The sequence below is a fragment of the Crotalus tigris genome, unplaced genomic scaffold (assembly GCF_016545835.1).
Source record: "Crotalus tigris isolate CLP2741 ecotype Arizona unplaced genomic scaffold, ASM1654583v1 scf7180000023940.98998, whole genome shotgun sequence".
NCBI lineage: Eukaryota > Metazoa > Chordata > Lepidosauria > Squamata > Viperidae > Crotalus > Crotalus tigris.
This window is the reverse complement of record NW_024100281.1, coordinates 65,613-85,211: the sequence shown is the minus strand read 5'-3', so window position 1 is coordinate 85,211 and position 19,599 is coordinate 65,613. Positions and strand designations below refer to the sequence as shown.

General features: G+C 37.7%; 2 protein-coding genes across 2 annotated transcripts; one reads left to right on the top strand and one right to left on the bottom strand.

The window, feature by feature from the left end:
- The first annotated feature begins 1,900 nt into the window (after positions 1-1,900).
- Positions 1,901-4,834, top strand: FKBP1B (FKBP prolyl isomerase 1B). Its single transcript, XM_039322315.1, has 2 exons — positions 1,901-2,041; positions 4,219-4,834. Exons 1-2 carry the CDS (start codon positions 1,931-1,933, stop codon positions 4,345-4,347), a joined length of 240 nt encoding a protein of 79 aa, XP_039178249.1. The 5' UTR covers positions 1,901-1,930; the 3' UTR covers positions 4,348-4,834.
- Positions 4,835-10,204: 5,370 nt separating this feature from the next.
- Positions 10,205-15,844, bottom strand: SF3B6 (splicing factor 3b subunit 6). Its single transcript, XM_039322313.1, has 4 exons — positions 15,656-15,844; positions 13,672-13,790; positions 12,724-12,862; positions 10,205-11,172 (listed from the first exon to the last, which is right to left on the bottom strand). The coding sequence occupies exons 1-4, from the start codon at positions 15,683-15,685 to the stop codon at positions 11,083-11,085; spliced, it is 378 nt and encodes a 125-aa protein (XP_039178247.1). The 5' UTR covers positions 15,686-15,844; the 3' UTR covers positions 10,205-11,082.
- Positions 15,845-19,599: the final 3,755 nt, after the last annotated feature.

The following is a 19,599-nucleotide window of genomic DNA, read 5'->3' as shown; positions in this document are numbered from 1 at the left end:
ATCAAAAAGACATGGATAAAATGGGATATATGGGATAGTAGTAGGATGTAGAAGTAATATCTCACTAAGAAGAGCATGACGTTCATTGAAGCTTTGCCAAAAAGCATTTAGATAATCCGCCAGACTTCTGGAGGAATGTTTACGTACAAATGAATTTGAAGGCGAACTTTTCACGCTGCAGAAGTATTGTTATGTCTGGCAGAACTAAACACTGCATTCCACAATAATAATCTCAGACCAGCTGGAGCATGGGTTGGGAAACTTTGCTGTGTTAGGACATGGGCAATTTGCCCATCACTGAAAGAATAATGAAGTGTACCTTGTATTAGAGAATGTATTACAGAAGGATAGGAATGATAATGTGAAGTATTCAAATCTAAATGGACACCAGGTTCTTTGCACCCTTCATTGTACCTGCTCATAGATCTTTAAAGGAGCTATGCCTTTTTTTGGACTGACACAGTAAGTTATGCAGGCTCAGGAAAATATATGTTTGAGTTAAGATGTGTTAAAGAAGTTGCAGCAGGCATATAAACTTAATTCACAGGGTGACCTTGGACCCACAACTAATATGTTGCACTATTATTAATAATACACTCTGAGCCAAAACCAAACAAAGTCAAATTATGATTTTGTACAATGATTGTGTCCAATCAGCATCTCTGAACCTAATCTACTTCACAAGTTTTTTGTAGAGAAATGTATTCTTCTTTAGGAGAAGAGTTAGTTAAAAATGTACAAAAGAAAGAAAAAAATAATAAAAATGTTCCCATTTGGAATAGTTTCCTTGGGGCTATAGATTTTTTTTTTAAAAGCATGTGTTTATGTCATCTTTTCCCTTGAACAGTTAAAGATCATCTTGTTCATCTTGTAACTGGATACCTTGCTAAAGCCGCTTTGCCTGCCAATCAGTCTGGATGATGCTGGGATCTTATCAGGCAGCAGTACTGGCAGAGGGTGGTTACATAAAAGTGAGAAATTTGCTGCTCCTTCCCAGTCTGGCACTTGAAGTGACAATCCTGTTAGAATACTGCCAGGAAATACCTTGCAATAGAACAGAACCTGAGGGAAAGTTAAATCAAACAAGAAAAAAAAGTACATGATATGTAGTCTAGCATTAATTGACCTGGGACTGTATATAGTAATAGTAATAGTAGTAAGGTTGGAAGGGACCTTGGAGGTCATCTAGTCCAACCCCCTGCTCAGGCAGGAAACCCTACACCATTTCGGACAAATGGCTGTCCAGTCTCTTCTTAAAAACTTCCAGTGTTGGAGCATTTACTGCTTCTGGAGGCAGGCTGTTCCACTGATTAATTGTTCTCACTGTCAGGAAGTTTCTCCTTAGTTCTAGGTTGCTTCTCTCCTTGATGCAGTGCCCAAAAGTATGGATACTGTTCCACTTTTCCTCAAAGAATCCTAATTTGCCCTGAAATAAGTTTAAACTGACACAAATAATGGCATCCACCATTCCATTCTTTTTCCCCTAATCCACAGAGCAGATACTTTGATTCTGATGTATAGGTGACATTCTTGTAAATAAGGGGAAATGTTTTTGGCTATATTGTAAGCAGGACTGGCTGCTACTACTGTAGATGCCATCAGCCTTTCCTACCTACAGTCTTCAAAATTCCTTGGGCCAGTTTTCTCAACCTTGACAAGTTGAAATAGTATGGACTGACTGGGGAATTCTGGGAGTTGAAGTCCATACAACTTTAAGTTTCCAAGGATGAGAAACACTGTCTTAAGATCTCAACTCCCTTTTAATCCCAGCTTGGCCCTCAGTTGATCTGTTAGACTAGGCTTCAGCGTATCCCGTTCCCAGTCTCCCTTGTGATAAAGTTGTCCATTTTGTTTAGACTTAGGTAAGCATCTTCCTATTGTTAACTCAGGCCTGACAAGAACAGGAAATGTTTATTTTGCTTTGACAGGAATGCTGCAGAATGGAAAGAAGTTTGATTCCTCCCGAGATCGAAACAAGCCTTTCAGGTTCAAAATTGGTAGACAAGAAGTCATTAAAGGATTTGAAGAAGGAGCTGCACAGGTAAGAGAATTTATGTTTTCAGAGCAGAAAAAACCACAGTAATAAAACCACTGTCATAAATGAAAGAGGAAAAAAAGGGTATGAATTTAGAATATCTGCAATGTATGTGTTGGTATGTTACAATTAGTATAGATAGGTAAACAACTACATTTTAGCCCCTGACATTGTTACTCCTAAGGCATGTTTACTTTTAAGTAAATTCAGTGTACTCAGCAGGATGCTTCAGATAAGCATTAGATAACCCTAATGTTTTTGCTTTTTTCCTTGGGTTTTCTGCTCAGATTCTCCTCTATTTTATATAATTCCCCCCTTTTGTTCCTATGATTGCTTGATTTCACCCCTGCTTCTACTTTTGGGATCACAATTTCATATGAAACACTTCTGAAGAGAATAAAAGGTAAGCTTAGAAACCTGAATCACCCATGCACCATTTCTGCATCCCTTAAAGTTTTCCAAATGAACTTTGAAGTGCCTTATGAATTTAGCCTATTCTGTACTAATTGAGAAAAGTTAACTAAATTGACAGCAGCAGAGTATTTACTTTGCCTAATATGAGCTGCCCTGCTTGCCACTTTCTTTATGTAGGCAACTTAGAATACCCTCTTCTACAAGGAAGTGAGGGGCCTGTTTAATTTTGTTAATATTTACATAAGAGCAAACTTCTCAGTCACTTCTGTAGGTAGTTGCTTCTAACAGCTACCTGTTGTCTCCACCTAGTGGCTTATATACAAAATTAAATTTAAATGAATATGGCTCACAAAGATAAAATCTCTTTCCTGTCAAGTACCGTAAATGCCGGCGTATAAGACGACTTCCGCGAGCGCTGAAATCGGCGCCAAAGACGGGGGTCGTCTTATATGCCGAGTCGTCTTATACGCCGGAAATACTGGTAGTTTCCGGCGTATAAGACGACGTTCTAGGAATGCGGCCCGGCTATAAAGATGGGGGTCGTCTTATACGCCGGGTCGCCTAATACGCCGGCATATACGGTAGTCTTTTTTTCTTTTTTGCAATAATACAGGTAGTCCTTGAGTTATGACCACAATTGAGCCCCAAATTTCTGTTGCTAAGCAAGGCAGTTTTTAAGTAAGTTTTGCTCCATTTTACCACCCTTTTTGCCACCACTGTTAATTGAATCACTTCAATTGTTACGCGAATCTGGTTTCCTCCATTGACTTTGCTTGTCAGAAGCCGGCTGGGAAGATTGCAAATGATGATCACATGACTCAGGACAGTGCAACCGTCAATAAATACATGCCAATTGCCAAGTGCCCGAATTCTGATCAGGTGACCATGGGGATGCTGCAACGACTGTAAATGTGAAAACCAGTTACTTCAGTGCCAAATTCCCAGCCAAACAGGAGCATCCACTGGAATTTACTACTTTTATCAGAATGATAAAGGGAGCGTTGCAACTAATGTAGCCTGCTATCTTAAACCTATTCATTTTGATGGCTTCATTCGTTCCCTAGTCCTAAGATTTATTTGTATCTCGCCATTATTATTTTTACAAAAAACTCAAGGTGACAGACATATCCAGCATGCTTTCCTCCTCTTATTTTCCCCACATCAGCCTATGAGGTGAGTTGGGCTGAGAGAGAGGAAGTGGCCCAAAGTTACCTAGCCAGCTTTCATGCCTAAGGTGGAATTAAAATTCACTATCTCCCAGTTTCTAGCCTGATGCCTTAACCACTAGACCAGACTAACTCAGATGGACTACCAAGTGTTTATTAAAGTAGATTAGTTAACCTCTTCCACCAGAGCATTCATCTGAGAATTTGAAAATACTTTTATTTTTACCATGGAAATGAAGTGGGCCTGAGTATCCTTTTGTACCATTGCCAATTGCTCTATTCTTCCTATAGTATTTGATCCTGAACATTGGGTTGATGGATGAATGGGCATGACATTATGATCTGGGGATAGTGGCGATGAGGCTTTAAGAATCCTATATATATATATATTTACAATTTTGAAGTATTTTGTGGTTCAAAATGGTAGGAAATAAATTTGGCGATATGAATTGCATCTTGATCTCGTGATTTGATGTATAGAAACTTGTAACTTCAGCCGTTATTGTCAGTTTTAAAACTTGATGCATGCTGGGACATTTGACTCTCAACATTTTTTTTTAACTTTTTCTTCTCTCTTTTTCATTTGATAACATCTAATGCCAGATGAGTCTTGGACAAAGGGTAAAGCTCACTTGTACACCTGATATGGCATATGGAACAACAGGTCATCCTGGAGTTATCCCAGCAAATGCTCCTTTGATTTTTGATGTGGAGCTGCTCAGGATAGAATAAAATTGGAACTAATAATTTTAAAAAATCTGTTAATCGGTGTTTTCCCCCCATTCTTTTTAATGGAAGAAATCTCACTGAAATTTCTATCTTCACTCAAATTGTCATGCCAATAATGCTTATGAAGTTGTTTTCCCTACTTCCTTTCCCTCTTTTTTAAAAAACTGATTATTGGTATTTGTTCAGTTAGTTGCTTCTTTGCTATGGAATGGAAGTTGTAAATTTTATTTTGCACGTGAAGTTTCAAAATTGTGATTAGAATTATATATAATTGAAAACTATATACAGATTTTACTTATTGAACAACCACTGCCTTATAATCCACTAAAGGAACACCGGTGCTCAGAAAACGTGTACATTGTGTACACAAGTGGGCATTAGCCAAATCAAGTTACCTGCGCTGCCACTTTTTTCTCAAGCTGTTCCACTTGCGGCTGTTTTAATTAACACATGTGAAAACTTTCCAGAATAATAAAATATTGATATTTTATCCCTGTTGACTTTCTCTTGTTTTAAATTACCAGAGCCAAGATTTATTATTTCTGAGGCTGTTGAATGGATCAGTCTTACCAACCAAAATCATGCAGTCCATAAATCCAAATATAAAGTTGCTTAGATTTGAATTATGCCTATTCCCTGTCAGTACACTTCAAAGAAAGACTGCATATTAAGGGCCATATAATTTTCCAGAGCCTCTGAAGGATTACAGAGAAATCTGCTCCAAATTCCAATTTAGTTGTCATCTTCTTTAGGTTAAGGAACTTCCTGAGATAGCATCTGAAGTGGGAATTTATACCTCAAAGATAAAAAGATGTATTAGAGAATTTTAATTTCTCTATTGGTAAAAAATAAATCACAAGCTCTCACAGTTGACTGCATTTAGCTGATTCAAATAACTTTATATTTATATAAAAATATTTACAATACCATTCTTCTTTACAGCAACATAGCTTAATGAAGACTTCTTACAGAGACAGACCAGAGACAAAACTTGAGACTGGAAATCCAGCTCCTAACTCAATACTCTTTTTGCACAGTCTCAGTAGCTCTTTCTTCACAATGGCTGACTGAGTTACCACATGACTCTTCCTGTTCATGAATATTCCAACACTCCTCCCTTCATGACAGGAAGAGACATCAGACTTATTAATTTAATACATTCTTTAATCGTGAAAAAACTTGTGCCACTAACCTGGCCTTATACTATATATCATTATTTGGCAATACCTTTTTCTTATATACCCATTTACAACCCACCGCTTTGGTTCCCTGTGGCAAAGTCAGATTTAAATACTTCATGGTCTCCCATGGATTTCATCTCTTTGTCCATGGCCTCCTTCCATCTTTCTTGCTCAGCTTTTGGTAATGCCAACACCTCTTTATAACTTCTTGGCTCATACCACACATTGCAAACCTTTACCTTGCTGGCAGAATACCTGTCAGGCAGAATTCCTTTGTTACATCGCTCTGACCTACATGGTATTAACTGCTCCTGTGTCTCAATTCTTTCTGGTTTCATGTCTTGTTTCAGCTTCTCCTCCCTGAACATTGACATCTTCAATAATCAATTTTTTATCATTAGATGAGTTATTGTCATTAAACAAATCACCGTCATTAAGTGAGACATACCCAGAATTTGCATTAATTCTGTCCCAATTTTGTTCTGCAAAATTAGCAGACCTTGAAATTATAATTCTTTTACTTCCATCGCTAAAGCGATATCCTTTTGACCCTGGCTCATAGCCCACAAACCTGAGCTTTCTTGCTTTTTGCTGTCCCTTTCTTCTGATTGCTTTCGGAATATGTATCCATGCAGTACTTCCAAAAATTCTCAAATGTGCCAGTGATGGCTTTCTCCCATATAGAATGGCATATGGGGTATTATTAATGGAGGAATTCCACAGCCTGTTAACTATATAATTTGCAGTCAATATGGCTTCTCCCCAATATGACCTGCTCATACCAGAATCCTCCAATAATGAATCTTTCATTGTTTGCAAAACACCATTCCTTCTTTCAGCTACACCGTTCTCTGCTGCTGTGTAAGGATTTTACGTCTGTGTCTTATCCCCAACTGCCCCAACCATTGTTGGAATTTAGTTGACATAAATTCAGTACCTCTGTCAGTTTGCAGCTGACACACTTGTTGTCTGTACCTTCTCTCTACAAAACTTACCCACTGTTTGAATTGTTGTAGCACCTCTGTCTTTGCTCTAAGCAAGTAGCAAAATGAATACCTGCTATAATCATCAACCATTACCAGTGCATATTTTGCTCCTCCCAAACTGGCTTGCATAGGTCCCACCAGATCTGCATGGACCAGCTCTAGAGCTCTTTTTGTTTGTCTTGTGCTATATTTACTAACTGGGAATGCCTTTGACTTCGATGCTTTGCATACTGCACAGTCCAAATATGTTTTGCATCCCTTCAAATTTAGCCCTTCTGCAAAATCTTGCATTTGCTGCAAAACTTTAAAGCTTGCATGGCCAAGTCTTCTATGCAGAAGATGAACACATGAATCATGCTCTGCAACATTCTTAAATATATGGGAACATTAAACCTTTTGTCCCTGCAATACATATAGATTATCTTCCTTTATGCCTTCTGCACAAATATTCCCATTCCTTTTGATGAGACACTTCCCATTTACAAAAATAATCTCAAAACCTTGTTTGTCTAAATTAGACACACTTAACAAATTATGTTCCATCTCAGGTACACAAAGCACATTGGTAAACTTTGATTCCAAATATGGAATTTTTACATCGCCTCTTCCAATGACTTTTGCTTTCTGGCCATTTTCTTGTGCTACTGGAACAAACCTGCAAAATAATTCAGAGTCATTAACAATTGTTTGACTTGCCCCACTATCTATTAGCCACTTGTCTCTGTTGTTGCTATAACAAACTTTTGCAACACCAAAATGTTCCTTTTGCAAATCAGTCTTTTTTGCTTCCACAAATGTCCTTTGCTGCAAACAGTTGTTCTGTAAACAGTTCCTTTTCATATGTGTGCTCGCTCCACAAATGTAGCAATTCTTTTCTTGCAAAGCTCTCTGCTTGCAAAATCTCTCTTTTGTTGCAACTTGGTCCGGGTCCGATCTGCTTGTTTCTTCTCCTCCGGAGACTTGCAGTCTGGATCCCCTCCTCAGGAATTTCTCCTCATGGCTGCTTCTAAAATGGCGTTTTTCTTCTTCATTAAGAAAACATGCCTTTAAAGCCTCAAACTTTAAGTCTTGCTCTTCTTTACACTCAAATATTGCAGAAACGGTGTCCCAGGTTTTATCTAAACTGTTCAACACCAATAAAACCTTCTTGGACTCAGGGAATTTAATCCCACGTTGTTCTAAGTCCAAAAATAAACTTTGCATTTTATTTAAATGCTGTTCCACAGATTCACCTGGTTGCAAACTGGCCCTGTAAAGTTTTCTTGACAATTGCACTATATTGCATGCAGAAACATTCACGTGCACAGCTCTCAACTTCAACCAAATCTCCTCTGCAGTCTTTAAATTTGCAACATTTAGAAATTGTTCATCATCTAAATTCAAGATGAGATAAGCCATTGCTCGATCATGATTTTTCTGATCAACTGCTGCAAACACTTGTGGTGGATTTTCAATAGTATACCACAGCTCTTTAGCTTTCAGCAAACATTCCATTTTTGCAGCCCATATAATGTAATTCTTCTGGCCCAAACGAGGCACACAGCTTTCCTTAAATTCCATTGCAGCCATTCTGCTAATTCTGCCTTGTTCTTATACTTTCTAAACACAGGCAATTTCTTCCAGCTTTAAATTACAATGCAGTCTTTAGTAAGCTCTGGGCCCACAACCTATTAGAGAATTTTAATTTCTCTATTGGTAAAAAATAAATCAGAAGCTCTCATAGTTGACTGCATTTAGCTGATTCAAATAACTTTATATTTATATAAAAAAATTTACAATACCATTCTTCTTTACAGCAACATAGCTTAATGAAGACTTCTTACAGAGACAGACCAGAGACAAAACTTGAGACTGGAAATCCAGCTCCTAACTCAATACTCTTTTTGCACAGACTCTCTTCGCATTGGCTGACTGAGTTACCACATGACTCTTCCTGTTCATGAATATTCCAACAAGATGGCATCATGAAGAAAGAATAGCCCCCTTTGCTTCCTGAGTCTTCCCCATAACTGGTTCTTCCTTCTTGAATAGTAGTTGGGATGTATTCATTATAGCGAGACATAATATGGTTTGCTTTGGCTTAGTGTGAATATGAAGGAGGGAGGTGTCTGCACAATGTTGTAATGTATAAGTCTGGTGACTGATTCCTCAAGGTGCTTCCTAGCACAAGTATTGTATTTTAACTAGTAGAAATGGGAGAATGGAAGGGTCAATCACAATTGTGAACATAAAAGATTAACTATACTCAAGACAAGTCATTGCTCAGTCCTGATACATGAAAAATCTAATTCATTACCACCCAGTTTGAGTATTCAAACCTCATACTCCCTAAGTATGAGGAGAAACCACTTTTCCTAGAATTTATATCCTCTACATCAAGGGTCCCCAACCCCCAGTCCATGGACCAGTACCGGTCCGCGGCATGCCAGCAACCAGTCCTCACAAACAAGCAAAACCACATCTGCGAGATGCAGGCAGCACACAAAACCATACCCCCTCCAGTCCACAGAAAAGCCTCATTCCACGGAACCAGTGCCCAAAAGGATGGGGACCTCTGCTCTACATATGCTGTCAAAATTATACCTAAGCTGAGAAACTGGACACTACTCTTTTTAAGACAAATATTAAAATTTACACATTTTAACTCAATAGACCTTTATATTATGTCAGTGAATTGAATTTAAGGGTAATGTATTTTTTCTGGTTTACATTAAAAGATGACAAAGATACACTACTTTCTAGGCACAATTATATTTTTTTTAAAGTCTTGCTACAAAAGCAAGTGAGAATTGTACTCTTCCATATCTTTTAGAGAAGCTATTTGTACAGTGATACTGCAACTATCTTGAGTAACCTTATACAGTTAAACCTCCAGACATTTGCTTTCCATTTCATTCTAATTATTTCACCTCACACAGAAAATGAGACCAGAAATAGGATCCTTAAAGCAGACAAATGAAATGTCTGCCTTCAGAAAACAGTCAAGTCTCTGGTCTGGTTTCACAAGTTGTAAGAATTCTGGATCCAGCCTATCTACTACCAATGCATGGTAAACGGAGAAAGATGTATGTTGTTTTATTGTAGACAACAACCCAATTAAGGCACAACCACTAGATATTTATGAATCCCCATGCTTGTAAGTGATACCAAAATGCTGGAATGGGACAACTCCCTGTGTCTGACTTGTCCTGGCCAACTTGCCACAGGACAATTCATCATGGGATAATTCAAGAGAGAGACAAGTAGAATTTCAGGTCACTCCTGCCTTGAGGACTTCTAATTTGAGAAGGTTCAAACCTAAAGTAAGACAAGGCCCCCTGCAATTCACTTGTCCCTCTCTTGAGTTACCCTGTGTTGAACTGTCCCGCGGTGAGTTGGCCAAATGAATTTGTCCTAAACCTCCAAAATGCTACTGTGTTGTTTAGTTAGCCTAAGAAAAATATTTTTTCTAATACCAGACGGCCACCACCCTACACACTTTGGACCTTAACAAATCTTGAGTGAAAACACGGCACACAGCTACAAAAGCCTTTTTGAAGTGTAAGTAAAATGGGCCTGGGCATTTATGCAAATAGTACTGCTTTAAGACCAAAAACAAACAAACAAAATCAAAACTGCACAACACTTGAGTGTGTAGAAATCATAACACTTGAAACAAATTTAGAATCATTTAGTAAGAAAATCACATAACTGTTCTCTTAAAATAAGCTCACTTTATTTTAAAAAACCCTTATTTCTAAATAATAAAGATATTATACAAGAGAGTTAACCAAATCTTTAACCTCTACTGTATCTGATTGCAAAAGTGTTATCCCTCACTAGCAAAACTGAACATTTCTATACACTTTAAGCAAAGAAAATGTCTGCACAACTCCAAACTTGTTTTTTTTTTAAAGCAGGTCATGTGATCAAGAAGGGTTTATTCTTTTTCAAATGCTGTCAGATTCTTGGTCCAGCTCATTGCAACCAAAGAGACACAGGTCAGCAATGGAACTCTCAAACAGACAACAGTTCTGAACCTCTTGGAACATGACAACCGTAAACAAATTATTGTGTAATAGTACATACAAGATAATTGTCAAGAATTTTTCACTTCCTCATTCCCTTCCTACAGCCCTGAAAATGTTTTATAATGTTTAAAGTACATCAGACAGCTTTTTTCAACACATTATGCAAAGAAGACAAATTACGGGCTATGCTTAGGAAGTAAAGTACCAAAATATATTTTAAAATATGCATGCTTCTCCTTTACAAATTAAATATGAGACTGAACCCTCAGAATATTTTACACATTCCACCGACTGTAATGGCTAAAAAGGTTATATTAATATGATCTCTCAATTGTGGAAAAATGTTATCCCAACGCCTTAGCTAATTTAAGTGCCAGTCATTATACAGCAGTGAATAATTCTTCTAAAGGTGAGAACAATCAAGATGGTTATGTAATCAAATGAGGAACTAAAATTACCAATGCTTCTATAAACCAGGTGTCCATATTTGGGGGTGAAATTTGGCCCAGAAACACTGATGTTTTTAAATAATCCAAAACAATCAGCTCCTTAGGAAAAGTTTTATTTTGGTGGATCTGTGTTTATTCCATATTTCTCCTTCAGAAGCTTGAGCTGTTCTTCTTTCTTCTTAGTATCCATTTTTTGGAATGCCTATCACAGGACAAAGATACACATTAAAAGCAACATATTATTAATGCAAAAAACATTTAAGCCAATTTCACTTTGGGAATTCAATAATCTTGAGCAATTCAGGTTACTTACCATCAAAATGGTTTGCGATTTAACTACAAAATTCATACATCTTGAAAACAAACCAAACTGAGGGTAAGATATGATGTATTCTACAATAACATGCTGACCTTAAGTTATCTTGGCTGCCTCAAGCTGCCTCTCCCCCATTATAACACTGCTGCTTTACAAGAGAGAGAGGCCTCATAAGTCCTCCTGTATGTCTATTTGTAGGTTTGTGAAGTGCTTGTGATATATGGAAGAGACCACCCATGCACTACAAAAAATTAAGCTACATGTGAAAGTAAACAAGCTAGTAGGTGTTTTCTTTAAGGCTTTTAATTTTTATAAACATATCTGGAGGGCTATATCCAAAACTGCAGGTAGACTAAACATGACTCTTAAGCTTTGGAGAACATTAAATAACAAAGAAAATCTACATTAAGAGTTAGTGTTACTCCTCTACACAAACAATCTTTGTTCTTTTAAGAATAACTTGTACATTATTCTTGCCTCTAGATCTCTTTTAATATAATACAATCACATAGAGTTTATATATATTTATCTTAGAGATACATCACTAGTTAATTATGTCAGGAATAAGCAGTATTAAAACCCTAGACTGGGAAATTGAAATGGTACGGTCAACTATTAGTCATAAATAATAGAAAGGATACTGAAAAGCAAGAGCTATTCTGTATTCTTAGTCACTGAAAAGTAAATCTTGTATGCAAAGGATTTTGCTGTAGCCTAGCAACTATAGCAAATGAATGATCTAGTTGAAGGAGGAGAAAGTATTTGTTCCTTCTCTCTACTCATATAAAACTAAGATGAGTTTTTAGAGTAGAAACTCTAATTCTCTACCTGACATAGAAATCTCCAATTATCTGCTTCCCCACTTGGCAAATCAGCAACTTTTATGGTCATGTTTTTACAAAAATATCCTTAACATTCACCAAAATAAGATTTATTGAGACTATTATACCATGCTACAAGCACTCTGCAGATTTTAGCAATGATGTATCAAAGCTGAAAGAAATATTACACCGAGAAGGCTAATGACTACATATATCAGCCTTCCTTCCCAATGCTACTTCGAAGGGGGAAATCTCATCCAGGATTTACAATCCAGAATTAAAAATAATCAAAATACAATAAGTCAAGAAAGCAATAATGCATATATATTGTAGAGTATGTGGACCTTTATATAGGAGGTTAATTTTTCATTTTTTTAAGAGATGGTTTTCTTTTGGAAAACTATGTATGGAGCTATTTTTCTTTTATATTGCAGAATATACAAAAATGTACAAAACACCATCTCACTTCTCTAACCAGATCCTTCAATTTGCTACAGCTAAAACCCCCCTGGTTTGAATATCTGAAAAGAAATTAAGTGTCCCCATGATATTCTCATCAAAAGGGAAAAAAAGACAGCAGAATTAAAGAATTGACATGCTTTAGGAATATACTTGCCCTGTTTGCATTGTAGTACAAAACAACAAGGTATCTGTTGCACACATTGAATCCTGACAAATGATCACAAGCATTTTTGGCATCAAAGATATCTTCATAGACTACATAGGCGGTTCCCCTCGTCTCAGGAGTATTTCCTCTGCAAGATAACACATTTAAATGTCAGCAAAGCAGTATTCAAAGGTGATATTTGTCACAGTAAAAAATTTCCTAAGACTTCAGCTATTCTTAAAATCAGTTCACAACACTAGTTCCAACTTTATATGAATTTACCTGTGTAAATAGGCAGGCACTTGGCTTCATATAGCATCCTATCTGCAATCTTCAGATTCTCCCCCTCCTCCACCTCAAATGAACAGAGCTGACATTTTCAGAACTGTTTATAGTGACCTAGATATATTAAGGGTTGAAATAGATACCTTAATATTCTAGCATCATTCTGACCTACTAAACCACTCCCTTAACATGAAAAAAATCCTAGATTGAGGCAGTATACAAATGGAATAAAATTGAAATTATCTACTCTGGTGGGATCACAATTCTATTAGCCATGTCTCTGCAGCCCTAGACAGGACACAAGCTAAAATTTAATCCTAAAGCTGAGCAATTTGCTCATCTCTGACTTAAATTCATTTTATTACGCCTTCAACTGCGCTACACAATAAGTCACAGACACTTAATTTCCACCATATTTTGTCACGCTGTAATGTAATTTGTTTTGGCTTAGGGTGATTGAGATTAGTTACAAAGCTGGGAAAAGTGTTTAACATATTAAAAGAGATCTAAGTAAGTAAGCGAGGTTTAGGAGGTTTCTTGCACTACGACACTATTATAGAAACTATTTTATTAAACTTCAATAATGATTTGTTTACCAACTAAAAAACTGTTTTGTATAACTGCATCAAGTCTAATTCGAAGTTCAGTTTTTCAAAAACACAACAAACTTACACTCTGATTTGTCGAATAGGTCCATATTTTCCAAAAATGTCATACATTTCTTCGGCTGTGATTTTATATGGTAAATTTCTGATATACAAAATTCGGTTGACTTCAGGTGGTAGACGGATCTAGATACAACAAACGTAACTTTTAGGAACATAAACATACATATAAACATTTCCTTGTTTTCACTGTATTACTTTCAGAGTTCCCAGAATCTGTTTTTTAGAAGAAAGAAATAGGCAACTTTGATAAGCTATTACTGATTTAATAGCTTTGCTGTTCTATCCCTTCCTGTTTAATATATGCACAAAACATTTGATGAGATCTTCTGCAGGCTTGGGGTTCAGTATTACAAATAGGTGATGATGCCCAAGTATAGCTCTCAAACCCAAACATGAGATGATATAACCCAGATACTAAAAAGGACAAGAGAAGATGTCAAATAGTGATACTACTAGTACCTGGAGACTGTGTGCAGCGCACAAACAGGGAGTCTCTCAGAGTCACAACTGCTGTTTGAAGAATTGCACCCATTCCTTTGACAGTCACTCATGCCCAAGTTACTTTATAGCAAAACTACTACAATGCTGTATATCTGAGGCTGCCCTTCAAAAGCTTCAACTGGTCCAGGATGCAGTGATGCTGGCAGTGATAGGCAAGCCTCAGTGGAACCCTGTGACACCTCTGTTTTATGAACTGCACTGTTTACCACTGATATCAGGTGCTATTTATCATCTATAATATCCTGCAGGGCACAGGGCCAGATTATTTTAAGGACTGCCTATCTCCCACATTTTTTGCCCAGCTAGTACAAGCCAGCTGAGTTGACACACTCTGGGTCCCTTCAATTAAATAGTGCATCTATTGGTATCCAGGAAGTATGCTGTTCTATTGTGGTGCCTTTTTTTCACCCCCATCCCACCACCCCCCATCCCATGAAAATCTTATGACTGTTCTTCGAGACTTTGGGATATGATGATAGAGCTCTTTATTGGATATGTTTACATCTATGATTTTTTTATAGAGCAACCAGATCCTGTTCTGTTTTGTACTGTGTTTTTACTGTTTATTACATTATTGTGAGCTGTCAGAGTTGGGCAGCATCTAAACTGAATTAAATAAACTGTTGGAATAACTGGAGGGGGGCATTCTACTTTGTGATAGAGAATAGGGTGATGGTATATTGCCTCGATACACATACATAATGTATTCCAATACAATTAATTCTTTATATTTTTCTACACTCAATAACTGATTCCAAGTGTCAATAACTGAACTACAACTGTGGCTGCCAACAACGTATTACATGTGCTTACAATTCAAGTATTAAATTTACCTGATTCTAATTGATGGCAAGCTGTCCAACCTAAGCTTCCCTATTCCCACCCTACCCCAAAAGCATGCCTAATTTTACCTTTCTATTCACTATGTCAGTGGTTGCTACCTAATTCAGCAACCCTGGGGGGCCAGACTTCAGTTCTCATATTCCCCTATTTAACACGCCATAATGGCAGGAGTTATGGGTGCCAACGCCCAATATAGGGCGCAGGCCAGATATTAGGGCCAGGGAGTCGAGTTACCAGGCCATTCAGGCCACATCCCCTTCAACAAGCTTTTCTGAAAGGAAAGCTCTCGAGAAGTGGTGAATGCTCCAATACTGGAAGTTTTTAAGAAGAGACTGGACAGCCATTTGTCCAAAATGGTATAGGGTTTCCTGCCTGAGCAGAGGGTTGGACTAGATGACCTCCAAGGTACCTTCCAACTTTATTATTATAGAAGGCCAGGACTACAATTCCCACCACATATAAGACAGTTGTGGATGACGGGTATTTTAGCCCAGATGGGCGGGTACGAAATCAGGAAAACTGACGGCTTCCCGATCACCTCCGCGCTTTTTCTTGTTTTCCCAAACTATAAAAGGCAAACAAATTTGCGCGTTAAAGGAAACGGGAGAGGGGACCGTTCAAAATGGCTACCCTGCCCGACTCACGTTCGCGCGTTTCGCCGCTTGCATCGCCATGGCAACGGTACTCGGATACTTCGGCTTCACCCGCAGAAAAAAAGGAAACCTCCGTAGACGCCGAAACCACCGAGGGCAAAGAAAATACACCGAAGCCGCTCCGCTGCGCGTCCTATGCTTCACCCGGAAGAAGAACAGACTTCCGTCTGTCGTACTTTCTTCCTCCGCCCACCTCAAATGGCTACATAGGCGTCCACACTAGCTCGATTTCCGGTTCCGATTAAAAATACGCTGCGGTGTTAGAATGGAGGGTTTCCTGCGACCAAAGGCAAAAATCGATGTAACTATATTCTTAATCTGGGATACGCGGAGAATTTTTTTTTCTAGATGACTTGGAAAGAATCATGCTTTCCCCCCGCCACCGGTATTAATTCCCCAAGTTGAAGCAGAATTGGGAGTGGATCCGTTCATTATTTACCTGGCTTTGTGATACATAAAAAAGAAGTACTGTATATAATCCGTTGCTGCTCCGAAAGAAAAAAAGAGCCGTTTCTTCGTTTACCTGAATCAAATGTACTAGAGTACAATGAAACAAGCGGGAACAGTTTCAAAGAAAGGCTGCAAGGATAATCAGCAGATTAGAAATTAAATTCTATGGACGCTATTCAAATAAACTGAAAAGTTGTCTTAGAGAAGAAAATAAAGACCTGTTCTCCAATTGTTCCAGAGAACAGGACCAAAAATAATGGGTTTATTTTGTGAAAAAGCAGATTCTGATATTGGCTTCTTAATTATTATTTATTCTTTTCTTGCTGTTATAATAATGACAGAGAAATGGGGGGAAACCCACAAAAATGATAGTGTACGCATTATCAAAGAAAAGGGAAAACACTTTTTTTAAAAAAATGAAAAATACAACAAAAGAAAAAGGTATAATGTATCATTTTAACTAAATAATTACAATACTGTATATAGTTATCTCTCTGTGTGTATCTAATTTATATAATTATATTTTATTAACTTACTGTATTTTGTATAAATGAGTCCCATATTTCATTTTATTTGCCCATGCAAAGTCTAGGTCTACAGGCAATCTGCTCATAGGTGACAATTAGGAATTCAATCTATTGAGTGAAAGGAGCCATACATTTATCTTTCCAATACTGCTATATCAGTTTTTGGGCCATAGTAAGGGCATGGAGAATCCATTTGCTTTGTCCAGTTGTCAGTTTCCATGTACTAGATATGTCGTTCAAAAGAATAGTATCTGAAAATTTTGGCTTTTGTGTACAATTATGTAATCCAATACTTTTTCCCAAAGCTTGGTAAGTATAAGACATTGCAAAACCAAGATTTTTAAAGAAACATAATTAGCATATTAAATATGGTCTTTACTTGCTTTTAGCATAATTGTAATATAAGCCAGGTTAAATCCTGGTAATAAAAATCCCTTATCAAATATCTCTTCATATACTTGACAAGTTCTTTGTCCCAAATGTTCTATAAATCTTTTATACTATTCAATAGTGAATCTACTTACTCCTGGTGTTTTACCAGATATTGGAAGAGGCTTCTTAACAGCAATAACAGTTCTATGTATGTATGTATGTGTGTGTATCATGTATGTACATGTATCATGTAATAGTAATAGTAATAGTAGTAAAGTTGGAAGGGACCTTGGAGGTCATCTAGTCCAACCCCCTGCTCGGGCAGGAAACCCTACACCATTTCGGACAAATGGCTGTCCAGTCTCTTCTTAAAAACTTCCAGTGTTGGAGCATTTACTGCTTCTGGAGGCAAGCTGTTCCACTGATTAATTGTTCTCACTGTCAGGAAGTTTCTCCTTAGTTCTAGGTTGCTTCTCTCCTTGATTAGTTTCCACCCGTTGCTTCTTGTCCTGCCTTCAGGTGCTTTGGAAAATAGCTTAATTCCCTCTTCTTTATGGCAGCCCCTGAGATATTGGAATACTGCTATCATGTCCCCCCTTGTCCTTCTCTTCGTTAAACTAGACATACCCAATTCTCGCAACCGTTCCTTATATGTTTTAGCCTCCAGTCCCCTAATCATCTTTGTTGCTCTTCTCTGTACTCTTTCTAGAGTCTCAACATCTTTTTTACATCGTGGTGACCAAAACTGGATGCAGTATTCCAAGTGTGGCCTTACCAAGGCATTGAAGAGTGGTATTAATACTTCACGTGATCTTGATTCTATCCCTCTGTTAATGCAGCCTAGCACTGTGTTGGCCTTTTTGGCAGCTGCAGCACACTGCTGGCTCATATTTAAGTGATTGTCTACTAGGACTCCGAGGTCCCTCTCACAGTTACTACTATTGAGCATGGTGCCACCTATGCTGTACTTGTGCATTTGGTTTTTCTTGCCTAAATGTAGAACCTTGCTTTTTTCACCATTGAATTTCATTTTGTTAGTTAGTGCCCAGTGTTCAAGTCTGTCCAGATCCTTCTGTATCTGAAGCCTGTCGTGATAAGTTTCAAAATTGGTCCATCCAAATCCTTGCTTTTGATAGCTGCATACAACAATAAGGAGGGAGAAAAAATTGCAATCACGTGATTTCTTCCCTGAAGTGGCAATAGTTAGGAGCTGAAGTCCTATAATTTAGCCATAAGATGGCAGCAACAGAATTGTCCCAAAAGTGTTTTTAAAAGGTAACTGGATCTTCTTGTTTTTTTTCCCTTGAAAACATTTTGCTTCTCATCCAAAAAGCTTTTTCAGTTCAGAACTGAAGCTTTTGTGTCGGATACCTCTTCGTCTAAACCAGGGGTATCAAACTGCTGCATGCCAAAACCACGCCCACCCCAGCTCCAGCAATGGGGGAAAAGTCGTGATACGTCGTGACACGTCACGTGACGTTGCGAGTTTGACACCCCTGATCTAAACTAATCATGCAGGGATGCCTAATTTGGACTGCCATCCCCCAACATCTGAAAGAGCTACTGTAGATGTATTCTTCATTTATTTTTACTGATCTGCAAAATTCTTGGCTGAAGATGAGAATAAAATGTGTCATATTAATAATCTGCGTATGATCTGAAGAAATATATTTTTAGATCTTAACAGTCCATCATTTTTATGATCCAAAGAAATTGTACATTATGGCTATAAAGCACAGTGATACCAATTGTGCTGGACCGGATTGTAGCCAGCTAGAACTGTGTTAGAGTATTTAGCATTTACAGGGTTAATGTATCATTGAGAGAACTGTATGTAAGAACATGTAGCATTTAAAGGGTTAAACGCTGTTTCCTTAAGAGATGGCTTCTGGGTAATGTAGAATACCAATACCTTAATTTTAAAAGGTTTCTTTTTTGTCATGCGTTGTAAAAAATGGTTGCCCAAAAATCTGCTTTCACTTAATCCAATTCCCAGAACGCTCAACCCACTGTTACATTTCTTGGCAAAAAAATGGCAGCAAAGAACTATTAAGATAAATTGAAATAGAGACCTTTATTGCTATTCCCCCCCTTCTTTCTCTAAAAGTGGCCATGGCCTATGAAAAATAATAGAGAGCAATATGGATGTCACAGTGCTTTTCAAACCTGACAATCTTAAAAAGTATGGACTCCAAGAATGCCTCATGCTGCCTTGAGAACTTGGGGATTTGAAGTCCACACATCTTAAAGTTGCCAAATTTGAGCAATATTGCTTTCGAGGTTTCCAAGTCTTGCAGGTTTGAGAAGTGCTGGTAAAACATTTTGCTGAAAGCATCGGTATGGAGAGTCCTTGGTTTGAGTCCATTATATTTTCAATGGATAACTTTGGGACAGTCAGTTTTGCTCAGGGCACCCCATCTCGTATCACAGAAAAAGGAAAACCCTCCACATGGGCCACCTTGAACTCATAGAGCAGAGGTAGGATAAAAATGCAAAAATCGGCAAAATTCCTCACGGGTAAAAAAATAATTTTAAAAATGTTCAAATTCTTTAAATTTCAACTGGTATTTTTCCTGCTAACGTGAA